The sequence below is a fragment of the Scophthalmus maximus genome, chromosome 20 (genome assembly GCF_022379125.1).
Source record: "Scophthalmus maximus strain ysfricsl-2021 chromosome 20, ASM2237912v1, whole genome shotgun sequence".
Taxonomy (NCBI): domain Eukaryota; kingdom Metazoa; phylum Chordata; class Actinopteri; order Pleuronectiformes; family Scophthalmidae; genus Scophthalmus; species Scophthalmus maximus.
In genome coordinates this window covers 13,165,452-13,192,364 of record NC_061534.1, presented here as the reverse complement: position 1 = coordinate 13,192,364, position 26,913 = coordinate 13,165,452, and the positions used below count along the sequence as shown (strand labels likewise).

General features: G+C 42.0%; 3 protein-coding genes across 5 annotated transcripts; 2 read left to right on the top strand and 1 right to left on the bottom strand.

The window, feature by feature from the left end:
* The first annotated feature begins 1,132 nt into the window (after positions 1-1,132).
* On the top strand, positions 1,133-8,187 carry phyhd1 (phytanoyl-CoA dioxygenase domain containing 1). Of its 2 annotated transcripts, none has more exons than XR_004785039.2 (11): positions 1,133-1,289; positions 2,976-3,134; positions 3,426-3,501; positions 3,593-3,640; positions 3,719-3,774; positions 3,873-3,935; positions 4,033-4,054; positions 4,183-4,311; positions 4,426-4,542; positions 5,090-5,263; positions 6,520-8,187. XR_004785039.2 is itself a non-coding variant. In XM_035608579.2 (11 exons), exons 1-11 carry the CDS (start codon positions 1,257-1,259, stop codon positions 6,566-6,568), a joined length of 879 nt encoding a protein of 292 aa, XP_035464472.1. In that variant the 5' UTR covers positions 1,133-1,256; the 3' UTR covers positions 6,569-8,187. The 2 variants fall into 2 exon arrangements, 1 of the variants encoding a protein (XP_035464472.1); XM_035608579.2 differs by having other exon boundaries at positions 5,137-5,263.
* On the bottom strand, positions 6,887-11,010 carry dolk (dolichol kinase). The gene is made up of 2 exons (XM_035608577.2): positions 10,890-11,010; positions 6,887-10,232 (listed from the first exon to the last, which is right to left on the bottom strand). Exon 2 carries the CDS (start codon positions 10,128-10,130, stop codon positions 8,535-8,537), a length of 1,596 nt encoding a protein of 531 aa, XP_035464470.1. The 5' UTR covers positions 10,131-10,232; positions 10,890-11,010; the 3' UTR covers positions 6,887-8,534.
* Positions 11,011-11,328: 318 nt separating this feature from the next.
* Positions 11,329-26,912, top strand: nup188 (nucleoporin 188). 2 transcript variants are annotated; one of them, XM_035608576.2, is made up of 43 exons: positions 11,329-11,475; positions 11,937-11,991; positions 12,343-12,416; positions 12,506-12,590; positions 12,694-12,774; positions 13,004-13,048; positions 13,148-13,240; positions 13,342-13,461; positions 13,612-13,823; positions 14,398-14,512; positions 14,851-15,051; positions 15,727-15,807; positions 15,899-15,991; positions 16,093-16,212; positions 16,300-16,426; positions 16,606-16,764; positions 17,534-17,660; positions 17,787-17,874; positions 17,986-18,053; positions 18,151-18,265; positions 18,413-18,533; positions 18,633-18,699; positions 19,051-19,176; positions 19,279-19,519; positions 19,634-19,840; positions 19,949-20,118; positions 20,211-20,280; positions 20,376-20,443; positions 20,548-20,743; positions 21,447-21,524; positions 21,638-21,723; positions 21,811-21,956; positions 22,062-22,240; positions 22,539-22,739; positions 22,830-22,922; positions 23,008-23,160; positions 23,791-23,928; positions 24,030-24,104; positions 24,726-24,941; positions 25,037-25,168; positions 25,252-25,325; positions 25,410-25,539; positions 25,907-26,912. In XM_035608576.2, the coding sequence occupies exons 1-43, from the start codon at positions 11,450-11,452 to the stop codon at positions 26,084-26,086; spliced, it is 5,232 nt and encodes a 1,743-aa protein (XP_035464469.1). In that variant the 5' UTR covers positions 11,329-11,449; the 3' UTR covers positions 26,087-26,912. The 2 variants fall into 2 exon arrangements, with proteins under 2 accessions (XP_035464469.1, XP_035464468.1); XM_035608575.2 differs by having other exon boundaries at positions 17,986-18,062.
* The last annotated feature ends 1 nt before the right edge of the window (position 26,913 follows it).

The following is a 26,913-nucleotide window of genomic DNA, read 5'->3' as shown; positions in this document are numbered from 1 at the left end:
AACAGTATTTATATAGTATATATATGGTGGCCAAGAATGGGATGATATCACACCGATGACATTCCATCAGTAACAGTTTATACAGATTAATATCACACATAATTATATGATACTTTGAAAGAGAGCATTCTGCCTGATGAGTACTTTTACATTTGATGCTCTGAGTACATTTTGCTGTTAGTACCTGTGAATATTCAAATGTATGACTTTGAGTTCATTGCTGTGTTGCTATTTTTACCATAGGAAAACATGAGTAATTCATCAACCATTGCTTGGTTTGGAAACCACTAATTCATACTTCAATTAAAGATTATACTCAATGTGTTTCATGAGAAATTAGAAGATCATTGATCTCAATGCTCTAACCGGTGATGTCTGTTGGCCATATGTTTTTTTTACTCCAATAACATTAATGAAATTAGCAGGTCACTAACCCTTTTCAGTATCTAGGCAGTGGTGGAGTAAGTATTTAGATAAAGCTACAATGATTATTTTAATAAATCGATTTATCCATCAATAGAAAATGAATCTGCAACTATTTTAATAATCAATGAACCGTTTTTAATTAATGGATTCGGCTTCTTTACAGTAAGCGTTTAGGATATTTAGACCCTTTATTTAGCTGAAAAAAGCAATACTGCAAAGTTACAGTAGTCAAAATTGAAATCTTACTGTAAAACTGAAAGCACTCTTATTAGTTGTGATCCATTCAGGTTTAGTATTGTTTTACTCGACAGCTGTAGTTGGGTGAGCTGCAGGCCTTTATTTGTTTTCTGCAGGGTATTAATAATAATCTATAACTACTTTGGATGCTTCCTTTGTCAAATTGAGCAAAGCCAAGTCAAATAAAGCAGTAAGAAATATTTTTTTTCCCTCTGATAAAATAACATGAAATTGAAATATTCAAGCGAAGTTCAAGCTCCTCAAAAGTCAATACTGTACTTAATAACACGACTTGCATATGGGTGTGTGTAAATGTGCTCACATTCCACCACTGCCTTATGTAACTACCCAGCGTGACCACAAGGCGGCGCCGTAAGCCATTGGTGTTTATTTGCGTGACATGAGCGTCACCTAGAGGTCATCTCTGGCCGCTACAACTGCACCACCGCGAAGAGCAACGAAAGGGTTAAAGTCCAGAATCCTACTACGTCCTCTGTACGCTTATAATTGACTCAACAGGTCACATGGTTGGAAACCAGAGGCTACAGGCGGGACTTTACCGAGTGTGAGAGAGACTGTTCGAGCTGACAACCATGGACTTCATGACAGATCGTGATGTGGAAAAGGTGAGCGATGCATTATATAACAAAAGACACACTGTCCTGCATTATATGCACTTACCTTTTAACTGCAAATGCTCAATGTAATTTCGTTAATTCCAAAAGGCAAACGACCAAGGTACGTTTGAACCGTTTGTTTTTTTGGTACAATTGACACAGGCAGGAACCAGAAACGGATCGTTTTTTCGTTTTTTCGTTTTTAGCCGAGAAAAACAAAAACAAGAATTCAGCTCAATTTCTTGTTTCACTTTTCTTACTGACGTATACCACCCGATGTTTAATTTTCATTGGTGGGCGGGTCTTCAGTGCCCCCTTGCTTCTGATTGGCTATGTTTGCGCTGTACTCTTCAAAATAAAAGTTCTACCTCCTGCCTTCAGACGGTGCAATGTCACTAATATGGATAGATAGATAGATAGATCACTGACCATACTTGTACAACTGTCGGCCATGATGCCGCATAGCATATTTAATAAACATTTATTATGATGCTCTTGTCAAGAGGTGCCGCACATCATTATTTTATTACCTTCAAGGACAATGTTTCTCATATCAGATGAACACTCTGTCTTTCATTTCATTTAGTTAATCTGTAATGTCTGTAATTATGGATTTGAATGAATCCATATTGTCTGTTGTGTTCGATGCCTCATGTGGTTCTATCTATCTATCTATCCATCTATCTATCTATCTATCTATCTATCTATCTATCTATCATCTATCTATCCATCTATCTATCCATCTATCTATCTATCTATCCATCTATCTGTCTATCTACCTATCTATCTATCTATCTATCTATCTATCTATCTATCTATCTATCTATCTATCTATCTATCACAGACATCAGAGAGCATATATGTCACTATCTGCTTCACAATATTTTTTTAAAAGAACATAAAATGCTTAAAAATATTTTTCTGAAATGAAAAATCCCATGTGTACAGATGAATACACAACATATTTAACGATTACTTTCATTGACTATTGACTATTTTCTCAATAAACCAATAAATGTTTAAGTATATGAATTAACATATTAACATTAACATAGATTAGAAAAAATTCTGCACTTTTCCTCAAATGTCTTGTTTGGTCCGACCATCAGTCGAATTCATCTTCAATCAAAATAGTTGCCGATAACTTTTCTGCTGGGCGACTAACTGATTATTCGAATAATTGTTGCAAATCTTTATGTTTCACCCTACATACAAAACAAACGTGGCGTGAATTGCATCTTTGTGTGAAACAGGAGTGATACACATAGCCGATTAATCAATTAATCAATCGATGGCAATTTATTAAAAGTTGCCTATTTTGATAATCAGCCAACAGTGTGAGCCATTTATCGAGCCAAAACTCGAATGAAACTTAACACTTTTTTTTCCTTTTCTTTTTTTACAGTTTATATTCCAAACAATGAATTAACAATAACAATAATCATTATTCACATTCTAATTCTGAATGGATTGACACAACCAGGATATAAAAATGTCAAGATACAGTTTCATTTTCTGAGCTCTGTTTTTCTTCAATTTCGGAATTTGCTAAATTTGAGAAAAACAAAGTGTATTTGTTTATGTGGGAGGAACTGGGAACAGGCACGAAAGAAACTTCCATAAGACACATGAAGCCTCTCGGGCCGTGTGAATCAGTGAAACAGACTCTGCAAGCGCTCTCCTCCCCCTCGACAGTACATGGCGGACGGCTACGTGGTCCTGGACGGGCTCCTGACCTCGCAGGAGTGTGACGAGCTGAGGCAGAGGATGGCAGAGATCGTGGAGCAGATGGACGTCCCGGAGCACTGCCGCACCACCTTCTCCACCCATCCAGACGAGCAGCTGAACAAACAGGTGACCCACCGTATGATGAACAGCGCTGGGATAACTCTTTTAACAGTTTATTCAGCAATGTTGTCTTTCCCCATGCGTCCGGTTACACTGCACTCAAAGATGCAGGTAAGGTTTGTTAAGTGCAGACAGTCAAGTGTAGTCTGTAGTGTAGACACATTATCTCTCCGCTGACTGACTGTGTTTACCTCGTCCCCAGGCGTCCCTCCGTTATGTCAACAGTCAGTCCATTTTGACTGTGATGTTTAATTCTCCGGCAGATCAGGTGACCTGTATTAACCTTTTGACCTGCAGGGAAATGCTGACTATTTCATCACCAGTGGCGATAAGATCCGCTTTTTCTTTGAGGAGGGAGTTTTTGATGACAAAGGTTAGCTCTATTAAAATGATATCCAGATCCACATCCTTAATTTATTTATTCATTTCTTTTTTTAATGGGTAAGGCTTTTCTTGTTCTGCAGGAGAATTCATCATACCAAAACAGCGATCCCTGAATAAAGTTGGTCATGGTAAAAAAAAATTCTGCTTGAATTCTCCTAACAAACATTTACAGAGGTCCCTAACTAATCCTGGGTTTCGTCATTTAGCACTACATGCCTATGAGCCATTGTACAAAAAGGCTACACATTCACCCAAAGTTCAGGTGAGTGAACTGTTGAAAAATATCAGCAAATGACAAACAGAAAGAAGTCACAGAATAACCAACACTCACATCAAAAGTTCAAATGCTGTTGTTCTTAGGGCATTGCCAAGAAGCTGGGTCTTCTAAGTCCTGTGATACTACAAAGCATGTACATTTTTAAGGTAAACCATTATCTGTCTGTCTGTCTTATAGCCTAAGGTTATTCTACATGAGTAGTTTAAAGTAAGGCATCATTTTTCATTCTTTATATTTTTCCAGCAACCAGGAATAGGTGGGGAAGGTAAGAAAATGAATAAGATTTTGCTCCTTTATTTATTGTTTTACCCTAATAATTTATCATAATGTTTACTATTATATTTTATTTTTCCATATGTTGTTTTTGTTGTTGTTGTCTTGTCTGTTTCTCAGTCAGACCTCATCAAGACGCCACATTCTTGTACACGGAGCCCCTGGGCAGAGTGATGGGGGTGTGGATCGCCCTGGAAGACGCCACCTTGAACAACGGTTGTCTGTGGTTTATCCCAGGGTCACAAAACAGTAAGAACTTAATAAGCTGTAACTTGTATTTGTTTCTCAATAACCCGGTATGGTTTAGTGTTCAAAATCATTTTCTGATCACATTTTCTTTTTGCATCCATCTACTCCCCTCAGGTGGTATTACCCAGCGTATGGTGCGTGCACCAGAGGGCACCTTTCCCCTGACAGACTTCATTGGCAAAGAGAAGACCTATGACGAACAGAAGTTTATCGCCGTGCCGGTTAAAAAAGGTAATTCACTTGTGTCTGCGATTTTCATTGTGGAACTGACTGTGATTGAGGAAATGAATATCTGACCGGGGTGTATTGGGGATGTACAATCTGTGTCATGAGGAGAAAACATCCAGTGGTGTGGGGACGCGCATGCATTTATTGTCAAGAGTTTGTGCCAGTCTCTAAATAATGTGTATTACGAGCTTTGGGTGGTAATACTGAGACAGTAATATTGTTATTGTTATTTCGCAAAATATCAAAATACTACAATGAATTATATTAAATTATTCCACAAAAACTTTAATGATCAATTAGATTAATCAAATAATTTATCCAGTATGAAAAGCCAGAAAAGTTTTCAGTTTCCAGTTTCTTAAAAGTTTTTATATTATCGTAAACTGAATATCTTTGTGGTCAGATGAAACAAGCAAACTACTGTTCGATAGACCATTTTTTGTGTAAATGACATTCCATATACTAAATGACAATGAAAAACAATTGATGGATTAGTTGGCGAAACAAAAATTTAGTTTCAGCCTTGGTTCCATATATTTCCCCAAATAAGGTTGTTTGCGTGGGTCCCAACCCGTCCATCAACCTGTCTGTGTTCAGGTAGTGTGGTCCTGATCCACGGGCAGGTGGTGCATCGCAGCGCTGAGAACAACTCGGAAGACTCTCGCCACGTCTACACGTTCCACATCATGGAATCCCAGGACACCCGCTGGAGCCCTGACAACTGGTGAGGGGGCTCTATCAAGAGTCGTTGTGGATTTGTGTTGTTTTACACTATTTACAGTAGGTTAGTCAAGTGTTTCCATCGGCACGTTCAGGAAGGAATGAAATAATAAAGTAAAACACTTAAACACATTTAGGAAAAAATGTAATCTTGTTGAGATTATTTCATCAGCAATCAAACATTAATGAAGCATACTTAGTTCTCTTGCTGCTACAGTCTTTCTAGTTCTGCTATGTTAAAGTGAATATTATTTTATTTCTTCTCACGCTGCTATTATAGTATTCCGGCATGTCATAGATGGACAACTGAATGGTTTTATTACAAAAGAATAACAAAAAAGTAAACACACAGGGATTAATTGTTTTATGCCTGTGGTAACTAATCGTACTGTCAGGCTGCCTATTGATATTGTCTTTAAATCAACTAACTCCAGTGAACCTTGAGAACTGAGGTGAAATTTAATGTACCATCGTCCTGTTATTACTGTATTGTTATTACGATGTCGCAGCTTTAGCAAGACTGTAAAAACTCAAGTTTTAAAATATATATATCAAAATAAAAATGTAGGTGCCCATATTTAAACAGTTGACTTTTTGAAGTTCTCCCAATATACAGTAAATGAGGAGGAACAAAATCCAAAATACCTTCCTGTGCACAAACGTGTATCCCTTTACCTCCGTGACTTGTGTTCCCCCGTGAAAATATATTAACATAAAGAACAAATTTTGTCCTAAAAAGTAGAGCCTGACCGATTCTGATTCTGTGGGGGCCAATGCTAATATGGATTATTAAGATTTACGATGGCAATACATCGGCCGATATATATAAACAGTATGTATATATATATGTACTTTTATCTGTACAGTAAAAGATTTCTTATCAGTAAACATAGGCGCTGATACGATATGTCTGTGAAAGGCCCATATCGGCCGATATTATGGACCAACCGATAATAACAATCGGGCTCTACTAAAAAGATTGGATCTTTGGAAGATATTTACTTGATTTGTTTAACTCACTCACCACTGAAGCCTCGTAGAAGCTTTAGATAAACTTTTTTGTCAGGACTGTGGATTTTGTCCTCATCATTTATATTGAAAGTAAATTTGGGTTGGATCTGTCAAAGGTCAGTAGGATCAGGTTGAATGATAACAGCATTTGTATACTGGTACCTGACTGTTAGACTCTTAGTTTAAGGCAAATTGAAAAATTATACTCCTACAATCTGTCCTGTTTCCATACATGTTTGGTCCTTTCAGGTTGCAGCCCACTGAAGAGCTCCCTTTCCCACCTCTCTACACTAAATGAAGGAAAACGTTGTCATCTGCTGCAAAGAGACACAAGATCCTCTATTTCCTGTAGAAACTGACCCAACTGTTTTAACCAGAGAAAATGTTTTTTTTGTAATCTTACATGACACCATCTGTTGTTCTGAGCTACATGTAGACTAGTATGTGGTTGATCCAGAATTACTTCAACACAAAAAGTGGAATAATGGCGACTAACTATTTTTTCTTGAATGTATCAGTGATGTAATGTGATTTTTTTAACAAACTAAAAGATTAATTTGAATTGGATGATTTCAAACTTTTTGACCGACTTTTCATGAACACTTAACAATACAAGTGATATCTAGATCTACTTTTATTCGTCTCCTCATCAACATCGTCACCAACCAGCATTATTCTTGTCATTTTTTATTTTATCACATTCATGTCAGAACAAAATGGCAGATTCCTATTTTTACAGACAAACTGAGCATTTCTGTTTTCAAGTATGTTGATTCTTAGACGCAACTTAATTGGAAAAACAACTTAATTTTATGTATGGATGATTCTAAACAACAACATCTTCATCGATTTCAAAAATCAAACTGAGAAAGCAAAGGGGCTGACGTTGACGTCGTCAAAGTGGGACCACTTCAGGTTCCTCTTCTCAATCCTCAAAGGAGCATTTAACAAATGGACTAAACACTGGAGGCATATCAGTTTTTATCGTTCTCCCCGGATGCACTCAACATGCAATTTTACCCTTTATTTATTTTAAATGTAGGGACGATGGTAAAAACAACATACTAGTAGGATCATGCTAATAAACCCTCATCACAACGTAAAAAAACACCAAAGAACTTTCACAGATTAAAGTAGACGAAAGGCTGGAAATGTATCCATCCTGAAAACACCTTCTAGGTTGTGAAATTATTTAATTTCGGTGAATTAAATATTAAATAAAAACTTGGCCCACAGCAAATCTACAGATTCCAAAAATACGCGGTGTATGAAGGCTCAGTAGTATCACAAGGAAATGTATATATAAAGTTTACCTTTGAGGGGTCCCATCAAACCACAGAAATATTTAGCAAAGCAAATGTACCAAATAAAACAAAAATACTGTAGTATACCTCTGTACATGTTGGTAACAGTAACTGGATTTCACATTGGTGTCATGCAGGAGCATAGTGAATTTTCTGCCATATCGAAGTATAAACCAGCCCTTGTAAAGAAGAGTGGAGCCATGCTTTCGCCTACTGTACAGCATCTACAATAGAAGGTAATGTGTGATAGAAAATTTACTTCTTAAGGCAAATGTTTTCATCAGAAAGTCCTTCATCGTATTGCCATCGGCCATCGGCGAAATAATATTCCAATGATGGAAAAGACGTTGATTTAAGAAAAAGACATATCAACAAGCTAACTTTAAATAATGTTCTTCGAAGGCAATACAAAGGCATGTATCCGTTTGTAGGAAAGGGATAAGACGACCTCCTCTTCAATGATCTAAATGTGCCTTCTAGCAGCATCTGCAATGTCCAGAATTCAATAGACTTCTTTTTTATCCACAAATTTGTTAGCCTGAATCTCCTTTGCATAAATCAGTTGAGTTGAAATTGTTTGAGATGGTGACACAGAATAAAAATATTGAGCATCTTTCTGAAATGATCGTCTCTTTCCTCAGAGCAGCTCGCACTGACATGACCTGGGATCTGGAGACAGCAGACTCGAATGTCCTGCTAACATTGAGTCTGCTGCCAAAGACAGCAGGCACATTAATGTCAGTGCCACGTTTATTACCAGGCTCCATTAAGCTTTTCACCATTTCTTTATTGTGCTACTAAAAAATACTCCAGATTCCAAAAGGGACTTAATTTGATTATTATTATTTTCTTTTTGTATTTCTTACCCCCCCCCCCCAATTCACAATTCTGGTTTCTCCCCACAGAAAGGGTTGAGGACAGGGGGTGGAATCTGTTTTTTTGTTTGTGCCATCTGTCCATTCAAAGCAGCAGCAGGATGAAGAGGTAGAGTGGGAGAAGGAGGTTGTCTATTTGGGAGGTGTAGGCCTCCAACATGGCCACCAGGGTGATGGAGCCAACAATCCACGAGTAGGTGGAGTTCAGATTGATGTTCCCATCGAAGATGAGAAACATGGCCACGGCGATGATTTGGGCGAACACCGACGTTGCCGTCCCCTCCATGGTTTTCTTGGTGCCAGGCCAGCGGATCTCCCCCATGGTGCTGCCAAACACAGAAGCCACGGTGTCTCCGACCCCGACCGCCAGCACACCGGCATAAGGCACCAGGCCACCCGCACCAGGAAGTATCCCCTTAGGGGCACAGGGCCCTGGAAACAACCATATGGGCAGAGACATGCCCACCAGCAGGTAGACGTGGGTAAGGATGAGCGGCCCAGAGTCACGCTCGTCCAGGAACAGGGTGAGCAGCTGCCTGAGTAGCTGCCCCAGGGGCCTGATCCGAAAGTAACGCACGTACTCCAGGAACAGGAAGATTGCCAGGCAACCCACAGACGCCACCTGAAGCAGCTGTCTGTCATAAATCAGCCCTGGAACATACGTGGCCACTACGATCAGATGAAAGTACTTCCTGACAACGGTCGAGGCCTGGTGCTTCTTGGACCCAGACTGGCGCTGGTAGTTCTGGTGTAACACGACACAGGTGGCCACGACAGCCAGAAACACCCAGTACCCCAGCAGACAGAGTCTCCTGTCGTTCAACGTGAGGAAGTCCAGCAGCCACATTAAGGGGTGCCGGCCGATGAACAGGGAGAGCCACGGCATGAGGATTCCCAGACACAGAACGGCTGTCATCATGTGAAAGAAGAGCGATGACACCCAGGTCTCCGACTCCATGAAACAGAATAGCAGGGCAAAGAAAACGCCCAGCAACAGAGAGCCCACCACTACCACCGGCAAGAAATAGTTCACTGGGTCTCCTTTGACCTCTGCCAGATTCAGGGAGCGCTTGATGAGCTGGTTGACGATGAAGCTGATCCCACCAACGATGAGGAGCGCCTCTCCGGGCGTGAAGCAGCGTGGCAGCAGATACAGCACGATTAGGCTGAGATAGACGAAGATCAAAAGTACCTCCAGCACCTCGATGACCTCCGACACCGTCAGAGTCTGTTTGGTGGTGTAGAGAATTGCACTGCCAGACATGCCTGCGATCACACAAGTGTTCGTGGGCACAGGTCTTGTGATGCCGAGCGCGATCAGCGAGAGGAACAGAGCCAGCATCATGCCGGTGATGGTGATGACCATGGAGAAGCGCTCAAAGTAGACGTTCCCTGAGGCGGAGCACTTCTCCTTCAGCGCCAGGCCGAGCAAGGGCATCACCATGGAGGCCGGGACGATGCCGCTGTTCGCCGTGGGACGAAACTGGAACACGGCACCCCCTGACCTGAGCAGGCGGTCCCATTTGTGCTGCACATAGAACGCCTGGATGACGAGGGCGATGCTGCACCAGGAGTGCTGGTTCCAGACGGCCATGTGGACGCACAGCACCACGGCCAGAACCACGGCGGACTCCACGAGCGACGCGTTGATTTGCATGGCTGCAGGCCGGAGGGCTCGCATGGAGGGAGGCAGGGGGGTGGATCTGAACAGATGGTCAGCAACAATGAAGGAATCCTCCTGTCAGTTCCTCACCGTCATCATTTGGCAGGCACTTTTCACTTGCTGGGGAGGTTTAAGGAGAAAAAAATAGGGAGACGTTAAATCATTCAGGTTTTGATTCAAGAGTCTGCATGAAAACAGAACAATGAAAACACAAATCTAGGCATTTATTAAAGCAATTCTGACTCCAGTAGTTGTGAGACAGGGCCCATGATTCATCTGAGCTTTGAACCTTGTTCACGCTTTTATCTGCTTTCTGCCGTGAACCATGGCCAGACTGAACATTGACCCAGTCAGTGTGTGTAATACAGACACAAACAATCTGGACACATGAGAGGAGACTCCAGATTGGAAATCCATCCTCTTTCTACATCACCAGGAACCTTTTGTTCCGTGTGGGGGGTTGGAGGGCTGCACTGACTTTCTGCTCTGCAGCTGTTCTCAACAGCAGGCAGCCACACCTGACGGATACAGTGGAAAGAAAAGATTCTTAGATAAAGAAAAGATGATCTCCTGTCCTCACTGGCCGACACTGCCGAATGAATGGGGCGACTCGAGTGAGTGGGAGACTCGTCCCCTCTCTGTGAACCAGGGATGCTGCAGAGCCGAGGCAGCATCAAGCTAGCGGCCGAACACAGCTGAGTGCACCGAGAGGGCTTCAGGCCGCGGATCGCGACGTGGAAACGGACGCCAGGCACACGGAGACGTGCGTATACCTACCACATGAGAGCAGTGCTGTCCGGACGGAGGCGGGTGGCAAATATTACAGATGTCTTTCCCCTTTGTCAGCTGTCGCTCCTCTCACACCCAGTAGGACGGGGCCATATTTGACAGCCGGTCACGTGGTGCGAAAGTAAAAATACGTCTTAAAGGGGGGATTTATTTACTATAATTCATATTTACTTTTTTTTTTTACATTAGATACATTGCTATTATATTATGTCTTTTAAAAACACATACAATGAGGATTTAATTCATCAAGTTCTTTTAAATTAATTTAGCTACACCCATTATTGCACCTTCATGGTAAAAACATGAATCACACATAATTAGCATACGTAAAAATATATATTGACACGGATAAAACAAAAAAAAGGTGACGGGACAAGGCTAGTCGCTTGTTCTTTATTCATTTTTTCAAGAATGTATGTATGTATTTCTAACATTTACGTCCAGAGGATGGCGCTAAAGCGACGACAAAGATTCCCCATCCACCCCACGAAGAAGAAGAAGCTGCTGACGACACAGCATTGCGAACCAATCACACGGCAGGAACGAAGATGGCGGAATCGGAGCTGACCGTTAGGTAGGCAGATAGCGACGTATTTCAACTAACGTCTACTTTGTTCGAATAGTTGTTCTCTAAGTGTTTGTCGGCAAGGGAATAATTCTGTGAAACGCGTGTTTAGCGAGTCCCACCGGCAGTCGCACTTGTATTCGCCACGTGTGTCTTTTGGGATGTTAGCACCACGCTGACTTAGCTTAGCAAGTGCTAGCAGTTAAATGTTTGAATGGCTCTTCAGCAGCGCCGTGTGTCAGCCGCATGTCAACAACAGCCTGTCGTCGCTCCTAACCGAAGTAGTCTAGTTTATTTGACGAGATGTAGAGCCAGCGTTCAAAACTGTATTCAAAATGCCTCACAGTTCGCAGCAGTGGCAAACACTTGATTAGTTGTGACAAAGGAGAAGCTAACGGTGGCGTTTGATACTTACTTTTCTGTGTAACGTACTTAAACGTCAGGTTAAACAGCACACTCTCTTCTCTTAGGAGCTGTCGAGAATTATGGACCATCCTGCTGGGAAGATCTGCGTTGAGAGAGCCGGTAGGTCTTCTTGCCACCTGTTGTCATGTACTACGAGTGCTACAGTGTGCAGCTAGCATAACAGTGTAGAGGTATAATAACCATTATAATAGAGAGGAGGCTCTCTCGAAGAATCCTTCATATGTACAATGATTCTGGTATGTGTAACTACTATTCTTTTGTTCACTACTTTCTGTTGTGTTCAGATCATGAATATTAGTCAGTTACTCAATGCATAGGCAGAAAATGCAACCTCTTGCACAGACACCTAATGAATGCATTGACTTCTTAAGGTAATACAGAAAGTGACATTAGCACAAAGACCAAGAGAGATGTATATTTTTTTCTTCTGTATTCTCATGACACGCACAGGCTCAGATAGAGGCAGAGCTCGACAGACACCGGGACAGACTGCATCAAGGACTCAACTACTACAAGGCACCCAGGTATAGTTAGTTATTTTCTTCCTTACATCAAAAACACTATTTTTAACATCAATTGAAAGAGTAATTATCATCATCATTACTTGTTCTAGTTCCTCCTCTGCTGGGAAAGTGAAGGACAACAAAGATGTTGCACAACCACTGAAGGATTTTGGTCTGAGGATCAGTAAACTGCTGGTAAGAGTAAATATGGCTTTTTAAAATCTAAAATAACTGATGAATTTTTTCATTTGTCGTGTATTTTTTACGATAGTAATAATAATAATTGATATTGTCGCAGTGTCTCGATGAGCAGCAGAGTGTTCAGCTGTTGCAGTGCTACCTACAAGAGGATTACAGAGGAACCCGCGATTCGTTAAAGGTGAGACACCTTTAACGAATCTCACGAATGTCATTTAAATCACCCGCTTAAATGAGATTTTACATGGGGGAAAAAACTAATGTTAATTTTAATAAATAAGATTTAGTACTGTAATCACTTATGCAGTTGGTTTCTGCCATTGTTCACAACTGAGAGAAATCTCAAAGATTGGGAAAAAAGGTGTCATAGTGGAAGATATTCAGATGGTGTAACTGAGTCTTCTGTACAGGTTGTTCTCAAAGATGAGCGACAAAGCCAAGCACTGCTGCTGAAGGTCAGTACTTGCTGTATAGCTCCACTTTGATCTCAGCATTACAAATATACTTCCATATTTGATTCAGAAAAGTATGACTGCCTGTGTGTGTATTTACAGATAGCCGACTATTACTATGAGGAGCGCATGTGTCTGCTCAGATGTGTCCTCCTCTTGCTGACATACTTTCAGGATGAGCGACATCCCTACAGGGTGAGACGCAGATAAGTGAAGAAAACAACTATCTTGTACATTTATTATTATTTGTTGTTATTTCTGTAACATAACTTTGGCTCTGTTTGTTATTTGTCCAGGCTGAGTACTGTAACTGTGTCAATAAACTGGAAAAAGATCTGGTGAGCAACTACCAGTCACAGTTTGAGAACCTCTTCAAAGCAGAAGCACCAACATGGGAAACCCATGGAAACCTCATGGTGATAATTTGCTTCATATGTTTGCTTAATATTTGGTTAATAGATTTTCTGCTAGATTTAATGTATTTCGCAAGTTTTTTTTTTCATATTTTTTGTTTGACACAAAGTTATAACTGACTTTGACATTGTTTTTTGTCTTCTTTATTCCAGACTGAGAGGCAGGTGTCACGGTGGTTCCTGCAGTGTCTGAGAGAACAGTCTCTGCTGCTGGAGATCATCTTCTTGTATTATGCTTATTTTGAGATGAGCCCGTCGGACCTGCTGAGCTTCACAAAGATGTTCAAGGAGCAGGGCTTTGGTTTGCGGCAGACCAACAGACACTTGGTCGACAAAGGCATGGATGCATTGGTCGATCGTATCGGGTAAGAGCACAAAGGGTTTTGTGTCCATGTGCCACTCTTGTTAAAAGGGAAGAGTCCTTCAGGGTGTGTATATAGGATGTCTAGTTATGGTTAGTGATTTTGATTAAATCCAAAAAAATGCACTTAAGATTTAACAGACAAAAGATGAATTAAGTTGGGCTATTCCCCACTTCTCTGATTGTCATCAAACATATTTGACACCATGCAGATCATGTACTGAATTCACTTATACATTGACGGATAATAACTTTTTTACAGACACAATGAAAGCAACAATTTTTGGAAGAAAATCTTGCGACAAAGATATGAACTGAATGACATATTTACTTTTAGAAAATGATTTGTGCTCTTTGGTAAAACTATCTAATGTCATCACTGTTTCTAAAAATATCTCCCAACATATCTCTGCACATTTTGTACTGGATTTTACTGGTTACTTATCGCATGACTTGTATGCCAATACCTTGTCTGCTATAAGCTAATATCAGGTGATTTATTGGTTGGACTCTAGTACCTTGCTTTTTATATTATTCTTTTTGGTGTTTAATATCCTTCATGGTTCTTTTTGCTGCAGATATCTGAGCTCTCTCATCCTGGTTGAGGGAATGGACATAGACTTCCTGCACAAGTGTGCCCTGGAAGACTGTACAGAGCAGCATCAGTTCTCCAACGCTCCAGACGTCATCAAGGTGTGATTTTAATTTTTTAATGCAGCAGGCATAAGTGCACTGTAATACAAATGTAGAGCGATGATACCTAATCATATGGTGTATGTGCAAGATTTAAAAAGTTGGGTAAAATGATGATTCCAGCTTTCCTTGAAAAAACTATAATTTTGTTTTAAAGAGAAAGTGTGCATCTACTGCAAAAGATCACTGTTTCTATGTTTCAATGTTTCTAAATTACCTCAACAAATCCAGTGTTCATCCAAATCACGCAAGATTGAAAAAAGTTAGAAAACAATTTTAGGTACCTTGGATAAAATACAGTGACATCTGAACCTGCATACTTTGCCTGTCTCTTTCAGGAGATGGGTCAGCTACTGCTGACATTCGGAGACATCCCTCATCATGGTCCGGTGCTGCTTGCCTGGGTCCTGCTGAGTCACACGCTGAGACCAGACGAGTCCAGTCCCGTGATTAGGAGGATAGGCAACACTGCCCTGCAGCTGGGGGTGTTCAAGTACCTCTCAACGATGCTGAAAGGCCTTGGGGTCTCGGGGAATAATGTAAGAGAACACAGATGGACACACACACCAGGTTCAAACACATTTGAAGTTTTTAAAAAGTGAAGGTGGAAAATCACTTTTATTTAAGGAAATATAATAGTATCTCTTTTAAGATTACTGTGTTGTTATAGCTTCTAAAACATTTGATAGTTTTAGAGAACTCTGTCTCTGCTTCCTCCATCAACTTAAACTGCTTGAATTACATTATTTTGCTGTGCACCCCCCTTTGGTCTTTCTCCAGCATTCCGCTAACAAACTAAGGAAGCAACAAGTCCATTTGCAAGGTCTTAATTAAAAGCCTTAGAGAAAACAAGAAGAACCAACGCTCTAACAGGTAGTTAAATGTAATCACATGGGGCCTCAGACCGAAATCAGTCTCTTATGAGATGGCCAGAATGGAAACCATGTGGCTGCCAGGACACATGTTTTACTTTGGACCTGTTTATTAGTCTCGATCTGAGCTAAATCAGACATCCACAAAAATGCACCAAGGTTTTTGATTCATATATGAAGGGATATATGCCAAAAGGGCTTGGTTTGACCTCTGGGGGTAAAGTTTCCCCTCCAAAATATTATTTTCCTGATATACTGGTTGGTACCAATTCCTCTTCTCACATGTATTTGTGCTGTTGATTTACATAAAATTTTATGTTACTCTTTGACTCTTTCTCTCAGTGCACGGCAAGCACAGCAAAGATGTGCATCTATGGACTCCTCTCATTTGTGATCACTTCTTTTGAAGAAGAAAGCCTACAGGTATATTGTCAGATTTTCTAGATCCTGTATCCTCTCGTTCATATTTGTAACTTGTGTCGGTAACTTGCCCTCATCATTCTGAATGCGACAGACTGAGGGCGTGGCGACACAGTGCTCCCACCTCATCGATGCTGCCTGTGAGGTCCTCTCTGCTCCCAATCTGGCTGAAGTCTTTTGGGAAATGGTGAGGAAAGAAAAAGACAGAAGACACTCTTTAAGAGATTAAATTGGATAATGACAAATTCCATCTGCTAATCCCTCCCGTTTATCCAATTTCTAATCCAGAAGCCAAACATGGGATTGGGGATGATCCTGGACAGCGCAGTCGGGATGTTCCCTCACAAGATTGGACCACTGTTACAACTTCTTACTGCACTTCTTTCAAACAAGTCGACTGTTAAAAAGGTAGATTTCCCACGTTGCACTGATAAATGTATACACACACACCATTGCCTTTAGTTAATTGTTTACCAATGTACTTGTGTGTGACAGGTGTACAACTTTTTGGATAAGATGTCCTTCTACACACAAGTTTTCAAACATAAACCCAATGACATAATCTCCAAGGATGATGAGACGCTGTGGAGGCGACAAACACCAAAGCTCCTCTACCCTCTCGGTTCGTTTGTTTGGTTGTTACTGTGAGATTTGAGAATAGATGCATAGTTTATTGTCCCCAAATTGGTGACGTTTTGAAGCGTATGACTAATTAAAGATGATTAAGGATTTATTTTAATTTCCATGTTTATCATGTCTGTCTGTCTTACCTCCTCTGTTAAATCTCATCTGAACCACCAGGCAGCGGGCAGGCTAACCTGTGGATGCCGCAGGGAGTGTTGGGCCAGGTGATGATAGGAGGTGACCAGGGCTATGTGGTGCGCTGGGATTATTCCTACAGCTCCTGGACACTGTTCACGTGTGAGGTGGAGATGCTGCTCCATGTTGTTTCCACTGCAGGTAAAACAACTGATCATTTACGCTTTGATGGGTGCTGATTATATGCTTATTTAAGGACAATGCTGATTGGGGATGAGTATAAATACCTGGTATTAAATGAGCACCGGGGAAAAATGATACCCATCCCTAATGCTGATTATATTCAATATTATTGATACTGTCAACAAATGAACCCATGAAAGATCAAAAATAAACTAGCATAAGTCCATCTCTCACTATGAGCCTGCCTGTCGCGCTCGGCCCTAAGCTTTGTTCTTACTGGCGATTGTAACGTTTTTTTAATGGATCATGACTATTACATTTTTTTTAATAAATTTCCTAAAACAGCTTGGTCCTGTAGTTTTTATCAAACAGTACAAAAGCAGGAGCACCAATGTTGCCAATTTTAGCTACAGATGTGATGTTGCTGATGATGCTACGGAGTATTTAAGGCAGCAGGACTGTGAATGTTGGATCAACTCAACTGCAGTGCTCATGTTCACGTTATTGGAGTGTTGTGAAATAGTGTGAGCTGCGCTATGACTGATGTGTTTTCATTTTTTTGACGACAATGGAACTCACTGGCACAGGAGAAATATTTATCAGGAATTGGATACAGAGACGATCAGATCAATTTATGTTTGAGACTCGAGGGGGCTTTGTAGATAATAAAAATGTTCATCACATGCAATTGTGACACAAAGAATTGAACTCAGTTATGCAATCTTAGAAGGTTCTTTATTCAAGTCATGTAGTAACTTATCGTTACCTTTTCTCTGCCTTGTGTCAGATGTTATAGCTCACTGTGCCCGTGTGAAGCCCATCCTGGATCTGGTCCATAAAGTCATAAGCACCGACTGGACTGTGTCGGACTGTCTGCTGCCTCTCACTTCACGTATCTACATGCTGCTACAGAGGTAAACTCACATTACAGAGACACTCATCAAACCCTTAAGTGTCTTTGTTATTTTGTACTTTGTGTTTGTTTATATGAAACTTGTCTTGATTAGAAATTAATGGATTTGTTTTGTGATTTGTGTTAGGTTGACGTCGGTCATCAACCCTCCGGTGGACGTGATCGCCTCCTGTGTGAACTGCCTCTCTGTTCTGGCTGCGAGGATGCCTGGGAAGGTCGGTCTGCTGGGAACTTCCATACAGGAAGTCACATTTACAATCGTCAGTCACTGTTCTTGAATCCTCCTCAAACATCTAATCTGTCTTCTTGTTTTTATCCATCTTCAGGTGTGGTCCAGTCTGCACCACACGGGTTTCCTCCCTTTTGCCTCCAACCCTTTGACCAGCATGGCTCAGTGCGTGAGGTGAAGTCGGAAGCTGTTTAATTTGCCTGGAAAATATCAGACTTTTATATTAAGTAAAACTTTTTGAAATTGTTTTTCTTCTTCGTAGTGCTGAGGGGATGAAGGCAGGTAACTATGGCAACCTGCTGGTTCAGATTGAGCAGCCCAGGGGGGAGTATGCTGTGACCATTGCCTTCCTTCGTCTCATCACAACCCTGGTCAAGGTAATAACATATTTTAACTAATGAGATAGACAACATTGTGTACTAGCCGTTGAATGGTGCCATTTGATATCAAATAAAGGAGTGAAAGTTACTTTTTAATGTCCTGCGACTAAACTTAGCCTGTTCTTCTCTGCCTGATTATTCCAGGGTCAGCTCGGCAGCACTCAGAACAAAGGCCTGATCCCCTGTGTGCTGCTGGTGCTAAAGGAGATGCTGCCAACATACCACAAGTGGCGTTACAACACCTATGGAGTCAGGGAGAGGATCGGTAAGGACGTTTCCTCACAATTAATTTTTTCTTCCGAATCGGACAGATGAAAGTAAAGACTGAAAAGCAAAAAACACTGGCTGCTCTGTGTTGATGCAGGTTGTCTTATTTTGGAGCTGATTCACGCCATTCTCAATCTGAGCCCTGAGGGCGAAGAGCAGGGCAGGTAAGGATCACTCTGGATTCAAGTGTGTTAACTCACACTGTTTCATACAAACACTGACTGTGGTAGGTCTGATAATTATGGATATAATAATTTCTGCAATAGAAAACATTTGACGTAGAATTTAACAATAAATAAATAAAACCCGCATCCACCTAATTGTTTTCACTGTTCCAGAACTGGAAGACTGACATTCATTTTCCCATAATTTCCATACAAATAGAAGAGTAATTTTTATTTAGTTTGATTGTTAAATGTCATGTTGTTGTTTAATTGAGGTTGTGAATCTATTGGAGAGTTGTTGATCGACTCTTCTCTCTCTCTCTCTCTCTCTCTCTCTCTCTCTCGATGCAGCACTCCCACCCTGCAGTCTCTGTGCATCTACAGCCTGGCAAACACCGAGGCTGGACAGGCAGTCGTCAATATCATGGGAGTCGGCGTGGACACCATCGATGTGGTCCTGGCTGCACAGCCCAGCAGGTGAACAGTCTGATGCGTTGATGCCTAGATTTTTATTGTGTTGTGATTGTCTGATCATTTTGGTGGTAATGTTTTTCTTCTCCTCTCCCTGACGCCGATCAGCTGCGGATCCGAGGGTCCCGGTCAGATCCTTATCCAGACGGTCAAGTTGGCCTTCTCTGTCACTAACAACGTCATCCGACTGAAGCCTCCATCCGACGTCGTGTCCCCTCTGGAGCAGGCCCTGACGCAGCACGGTGGGCATGGCAACAACCTCATTGTCGTGCTGGCCAAGTACATTTATCACAAACACGACCCGGCACTGCCTAGACTTGCGATCCAGTTGCTCAAAAGACTTGCCACAGTAAGAAATCCAATATATACATACAGTATATATATTTGTACCCAGTGGGTTTGTTTTAACTGTTGCTTTGTTCAGGTGAAAATAGTGATGTTGAATCTTCTGTTTCATCTGTAGGTGGCTCCCATGTCCGTCTACGCCTGTCTCGGCAGCGATGCAGCGGCCATCCGCGACGCCTTCCTCACTCGGCTGCAGAGCAAAACCGAAGACATGAGGATCAAGGTCATGATCCTTGAATTTCTTACCGTCGCTGTAGAAACCCAACCCGGCCTCATTGAGCTTTTCCTCAACCTGGAGGTCAAAGATGGTAACGAGGGATCGAAGGTGTGAACTGCAGGGATACGTGTACCGATTACAATGGATAATATAATATTTTTCATTTTGGTGGTTGTGCTGCATCTCGATTCAAAACATGTTTTTTATTTACTGTAGGAGTTTCTCCTTGGTGAGTGGAGCTGTCTTCATGTGGTGTTGGACCTGATTGACTCCAAACAGCAGGGGAAGTACTGGTGCCCCCCACTGCTCCACCGTGCAGCTCTTGCCTTCCTCCTCGCCCTTTGGCAGGATCGCAGAGACAGTGCCATCTCCGTCTTACGTGCCAAGTAAGCACATGTTCTCTGATATAATATCCATTTGTCTTAGAAAACTACTGGATGTTTTGAAAGAAGAAAAGAAAAACCTTTTTTTTTTGCAGAGAACGGTTTTGGGAGAATTTGACGACGCCTCTCTTTGGAACCCTCACCCCACCTTCAGACACCACAGAGGTATTTTCAGATTTTTACCTCGCTCTTTTGGTTATGTGAAGAATTGGGTTATGAGTCATGTGTGTCAACTCAAAAATTGTAAATCTTGTCCCCAGCCTTGTGTTTTGGAGACGTGTGCATTCGTCATGAAAATCATCGGCCTGGAGATCTACTACGTTGTCAGGTAATTTACAAAATCCTCAGTATTTTTTCCATATTTATCATTTTCAATTGCACCCGACTGCTCAGATCTCATATCATTGATATTTTCTTGTGTCTGTGTTGCAGTGGCTCACTGGAGCAGTCTCTGAAGGACGGGCTGCAGAAGTTCTCCAACGCACGCCGATTTGAGTACTGGTCCCAGTACGTGAAGTCTCTGGTGTGCCATGTGGCCGAGATGGAGGAGGAAGGAATCTGTTACTTCCCAGAGACGCAGATGTTGATCTCTGCCTGGCGGATGTTGCTAATTCTTTCCACCAGCCATGTATGTCAACAGTAGACTCAGTCATGCTTACAGTGGTTTAGATGATGTTGTACTATATTTTGGGACATACGCTTATTCACATTCTTGATGAGAGATGTATGAGAAGATCAATACCACCATCAGTTATATGCAGCCAGCAGGTGGTTAGCTTAGCTTAGCATAAAAACTGTTAAAAGTGGCCAGAGCAGGCACACATATACTTTGAGGTTTATGCCTCGACGCAGAGGTCCAGGGTTCGAATCCGACCTGTGACGATTTCCTGCATGTCTTCCCCTTTCTCACCTAGCTGTCCTGTCAAATTAAAGGCGGAAAAAGCCCCCCCCCAAAAAACCCAGCACTAATTAATTCATTATGACCTTGTTAAATCTGGACATAGATGGGAGTGTAAAGACACATTGGTTTTACAGTGGCGACCATCGTCACTATGGCGGTTCCTAATTAAACCAGTTGATAGTCCAATTGTCATTTGTACACGTGTTTCTGGATTGATTAGACCAACAACATGAAATGGGTTTTCAGAGCTTCAGAGTGGACAGAACCAGACTGGCTGTTTCCCAAAGTTACCGTTCTCTGTTCCAAAATAATAAGCACAGTTCCAAAAATGTCAGTTGTCCTTAACTTGGCCTGAGAAATTTACTGTTGCTTTAGATCCGGTGGATCTCAGAACTCTGCTGCAATGACATTTTATTTAAAAATTTTTTAGTCTGACGTGATGCAGCTGACGGAGGACTCGACCAAGCTGAAGCTTTTCATGGATGTCATGGATGGGACTAAAGCCGCTGTAAGTTTTCATGGCATAAAATATTTTCTTAATATATCTTTTGAGTTCCTCTGTTTCCCACTTTTATATCACTGTCTGACTTTGTAACTACTTTCTTGTTTTTCGTCTCTTAGCTGACAACACCCATGTCTGTGCCTTGTCTTCGTCTGGGATCCATGATGGCCACACTGCTCCTCATCCTCCTCAAGCAGTGGAGAGGGTGTGTGTTCATTGACAGCGAACACATGACATATTCTAATTGCCTGATCGCTATTAAACTCTGTTACCGTGTTCTTCCTGTCTCCAGTGTGGTAGCAACGGCTCCCGACATCCTGTCTCCCCTCTCCCTGATCCTGGAGAGCGTCCTCCAAGCTGACCAGCAGATGATGGAGAGGACCAAAGCCAAAATCTTCTCTGCTCTCATTTCTGTGCTGCAGATCCAGGGACTCAATGGTAAGAGATGTTAGTTTGTGTGTTTGAATCAAACATTACAGTGGTCTTTGTTTCTATCTTTTATTTTATATATATATATATTTGATTCATTTCTTTGTTAACCAGGTGGTGACATTTCCCAGCTGCCCCAGCTTTTGCTGTCCGTGTGTGAGACGGTGAAAGATGAGGCCCTGGCGCTCATCGACAACACTCATCACACGATCCAGATGGGTGACGCAGTGGAGGACGAGGACAGCATGGAGACGGAATCTGCCCGCGGCCCGCAGAAGGACCAGAGAGACGGGGTGAGTGGGGCGGGAATGATGACCAGAAGAGTTTCTGCTTGTAGAAGTCGATTTTTAAAGTAATTCACTGTTCTGATGCAATAGAGTGCATTCAGCTCTCTAGGTCTGATTTTGTTTTTTTTTTAAGATTATTTTTTTGGGCTTTTTCCACCTTTAATTTGACAGGACAGCTAGGTGAGAAAGGGGAGAGAGAGGGGGGCAGATATGCAGGAAATTGTCATAGGTCGGATTCGAACCCTGGACCTCTGCCTAGAGGCATAAAAGTTAGTTTTAATTTTCCACTTCCACTTTTCATCAGGTGTGTGTGCTGGCGCTGCACTTGGCGAAGGAGCTGTGTCGCACCGATGAAGATGGCGAGCACTGGGTGTCGGTGATGAGGAAGGTTCCGGTCCTCCCCTCGGTGCTTAGCGCTGTCGAGCTCAGCATGCGCTCCAAACACAACCTCTACTTCACAGAGGCCGCACTTCACCTGCTGCTCACGCTGGCCCGCACGCCGCAGGTAAACGCAAACACACTCACTCCTCACTCACACTTTAATGTTTTCAAAACCATTGAAATTAAATCAACATGTCTGTATATTGTCCTCCAGGGGGCAGCAGCTGTCGCCGGAGCAGGAGTCATCCAAACGATCTGCCTCCCTCTTCTGAGTGTATATGAAGTCTCCTCTAACGAAGCATCACAGGTTATAGAATTACATGTAACGCAGAGTTGCTTGATGATGCAGACACACAGCAAGTCACATAATATTGTCCATGTTCCCCACGCAGAGTTTCTCCCGCAAGTCACAGGACTCGGCCTGCTGGCCAGGGGTGTACCGCCTCTGCATGTCCTTAATGGAGAGTCTGCTCAAGACTCTGCGCTACAACTTCATCAACGAAGCCCTGGACTTTGTTGGAGTTCATCAAGAGCGAATTCTACAGGTACCACTGTGAAGCGCTGGTGGAAACGTGATTGTCTTTCAAAAAAAGTTAGATGTGCCGACCACAGCAGCATCTCTTCTTCTCTGCTGCTCGTATTATTTCACCATGAAGCTATAACACGAGAAAAATAAAAAAAATAATGAATGAAAGGTCAGTCAGTCACACAGATCCTTGCTCGCTCTGAAATTGACCAGACATTAGAGAGTCTTCCAATATCATGTGTCAAAGTTCAATCAGACTCTTTGCTCTGTTCAACGTAGAAATTAATGGGTTTGAATTTGGTCTCAAAGAGCTCAGTATGTCTTTACCGTAATCTGCCTCTGGAGTTCCCTGATTCTCTGTTCCCCCAAGCATTTAGCGGGTTAGCATTATTAGCAGCAATTTATCATTATAAACCAAAGAAACAAATTTGCTATAGATTGAGGCTTTGTTGTAAATTTCACTTCACTCTCCGCTGTGAGAATTGAAGGTAATGAAATCAATGAATAAGTTCACACACCTGCATTGACAACAGTATTCATGTACCATTTTATGTCGTTCATGGTAATGTGGGTGCACAAGTGGATGTCTACACAAAATGATTAACGTTTTAAACACTAATCTCTGTGTCTGTGGTTCTGTCCTGCTCAGTGTCTGAATGCTGTGCGGACAGTGCAGAGTCTGGCTTGTCTGGACGAGGCCGACCACACCGTCGGCTTCCTGCTCCAGCTCTCCAGCTTCTGTAAGGAGTGGCAGTTCCACCTCCCAGCTCTACTGCGAGACATCCAGGCGAGTCCAGAGGAGAGACGAACCCCGCAGCTCCTCCCAGTACACTTTAATCTCCAGCCTCAGTTATTCAGCATCTCTTTCTGTCCTTCTCTTCCGTGCAGGTTAACCTGTGTTATCTGTGTCAGACCTGCACGTATCTGCTGCACAGCAAGAAGATGCTTCATCACTACCTCCAGGTCAGATACCACCAGCTCTACCACCATCGTTTGATTTGATAAGGATTCTATATCATAACCAACATGACTCACTATAGGCAGGTTTTGTGTGGGATGCACTGCAAATAAAAATATTTTATTTTATTCTAATTTATTTATTTTAAGTTATATTGAAGGGCTGCAACTTCACGACTATTTTCAAAACTCCAAGATGAGGGTTTTTTCTCTCCACACACCAAAGATATTCTTTTTACTGTCATAGAGGAGCAACGAAATCAGAAAATATTAACCGATTAATCAAGATTATCGAAATAGTTGCCGATTACTAATCGATTGACGGCTGCAGCTCCATTTTATTGTGCTTTGCTGGTATGTTTGCTGGAATGTAAAAAAAAAGTTCAGTGTTATTTAAATATTTATAAATTGTACTTTTGTAGTTGATGTGTATATGTATATATATGTATATGTGTGTATATATATATATATATATAAAAACATGTTCGGTATTCAGCGCATCCCTACTTGTGATTCTAAGTAATAAAGACTTTTTTTCTTCCCCACATGAATCCGATAAAACCCTTTATGGATGTTACTATATTCAGATAAATCACATCTGTATGGGTGTTTTTTGGATCTCCTCAGGCTAAAAATGGCGAGGCGTTGCCCCCTGCCCCCCTCCACCGGACGCAGCGGCCCCCACAGACCCCGTCTAAAGAGGCGGCGGGCGGCGGGGAGCGGGAGGAGGCAGAGCAGAAGGCCCTGCTGGCCGTGCAGTGCAGCCTCCTGAAGATCCTCAGCAAAACCCTGGCGACCCTGCAGCACTTCACCCCAGACTGCTGCCAGATCCTGTTGGACCAGGTCAGACTGGATCTTAATGTGTCTCTATCCCGATTATTAGCAGAATCAAGACAACGAGAATAAAACGCTGCTTGTTGTCCCTGCTTGTTTGTCAGTGTATGGACCTGGCAGAGTACAGGACCCTGTTTGTCCTCAGCTTCACGACTCCGGCGTTCGACCCCGACGTGGCTCCTTCATTCGGGACCCTGCTGGCCACCATTAACGTGGCTCTGAGCATGTTGAGCGAGGTACTCGCCCAGTGAGTTCAACATCATCTTCCGGCTACACTCAGTCTAGACTCTAAACATCTTTTGTGTTGTTTGTTTTATAGATGGAGAAGAAGAAGGAGCCGGTTTCTCTGAGCATAGCCTCCCTCGCTTCATCAGAGGAGATCCAGGCTCTCAAGTGAGTGTTCTCTTCCACCGGCTCCTGAGTGATGCACCATTTGGATTTTAGAATAGTTTCTTACTCGGTTTCTCTTTTCCTCAGGTCATTGCTGATGTTTACGATGGAGAACTGCTTCTATGTCCTCATCTCTCAGGCTGCTCGCTGCCTCAAAGACCCGGCCTTCCTTCCTCGAGACAAGCAGAGGCTCAAACAGGAGCTCAGCTCTGAACTGGTGAGACCTCACATCTCTCCACGGCTTCTGCTTTTATAGTATAATTCTGGTGATACTTTTTTTCTTGTCTACAAATACAAGTATTGTCTGTATTGCCAAAGCCGTAAAGTTTTTGTTCAAAAACTATAAAGAAAACATCAATAAGCCGCACTGCACGCATACGTTTGCTTTGATTTGTTCAGTCATGATGTCAAAACATACAGCATCACATCCACAGCCTCCTAACTGTAATACATCTCTGTACTTTACTGAAATTACTGAGCCTTTTCCAAACGTTTATCTATTGAACTATTGCAATATCAGCCTTATGCCACAGTTTAGTGAATATTATCTAACTCGTTTGCTTTTATCTTCCCCCTCCCTCCAGAGCACTCTTCTCTCCAGCCTGTCCCGACACTTCCGCAGGGGCTCTCCATCGTCTCCAGCCAGCGGAATCCTCCCCTCCACCCAGTCCAAACCCCCCACACCGGGCTCCAAGGGAAGCCACGAAGGTCAGGAGCCGTTCATACAGCTCGTCCAGGCCTTTGTCAGACTTGTGCAGAGATAGATGTAGAAAAACGAAGCTCTCAAACACACACACTACGTTTACACAGCCAACATTGTTGTACCTCCAGTAGTGTGTTCCTGGTGTCGGGCCTCATCGTTTGTCAGTTATTGCAGTGAGTTCAAATATCATTCTGGCATGAGCGACTGTGTTTATTCTGATAATATAATATAATGTTGAGTAATGACCAGGGCCAGACGTTTGAGCGTTTAATTTTGCCAAAACCGCTGTTCGTAACTGAAACGTGTCATGACCACAACCAAAGTGTCCAAAAAAAACCTGGTGCTAAAGACCAGTCACTGACTGTAGTCCGTTTTTCCAAGGCCTAGTTTTATAGGCCACATCTAAATGTAACGAGCGGACATGTTTAAAGTGCTACTTAACAAACTCTCACAGAAATATTTAGGCATAATACTTTTGGCTTTATGTATTTTAATCACATAAAATGTCCATCCTTTTGGCTCACACATTTGACTTAAACTAAATAATGAACATAATGTAACTCTGTTCCAAATCCATAATAAGCAGTGATATATTTATAATCCAAATGGATGCATATTGCAATTAAAATACATAAATAAAAATTATGCCTAAATATTTTTTGGAGTGAATTAGACCTTTCAAATATAATCTCATGTATATTGACTATTTGTAGTAGAACAGCACACTGCAGGGCTGTTGTACATTTTCTAATTCTTTTAATTTTCACTAAATCTTGATCTGAAGTTTGCTATTTTCTTATCTGTTCATCCTTGTACACATTTGAAAGCAGCTGCCAAGATTTGTACTCAAACAAAGTATATGCTAATAAAGGGACAGAAGTACCACAG

Bases quoted from the DNA above. Each gene is read 5' to 3' on its own strand.
- nup188 (XM_035608575.2), top strand. From the start codon at position 11,450: ATGGCGGAATCGGAGCTGACCGTTAG. The intron at 14,513-14,850 runs GTGTGATTTTAA...TGTCTCTTTCAG, and splicing joins ACGCTCCAGACGTCATCAAG to GAGATGGGTCAGCTACTGCT. The intron at 17,661-17,786 runs GTAAACTCACAT...GATTTGTGTTAG, and splicing joins ATCTACATGCTGCTACAGAG to GTTGACGTCGGTCATCAACC.
- phyhd1 (XM_035608579.2), top strand. From the start codon at position 1,257: ATGGACTTCATGACAGATCGTGATGTGGAAAAG. The intron at 3,775-3,872 runs GTGAGTGAACTG...TGTTGTTCTTAG, and splicing joins CACATTCACCCAAAGTTCAG to GGCATTGCCAAGAAGCTGGG. The intron at 5,264-6,519 runs GTGAGGGGGCTC...TGGTCCTTTCAG, and splicing joins CGCTGGAGCCCTGACAACTG to GTTGCAGCCCACTGAAGAGC.
- dolk (XM_035608577.2), bottom strand. From the start codon at position 10,130: ATGCGAGCCCTCCGGCCTGCAGCCATGCAAATCAACGCGTCGCTCGTG.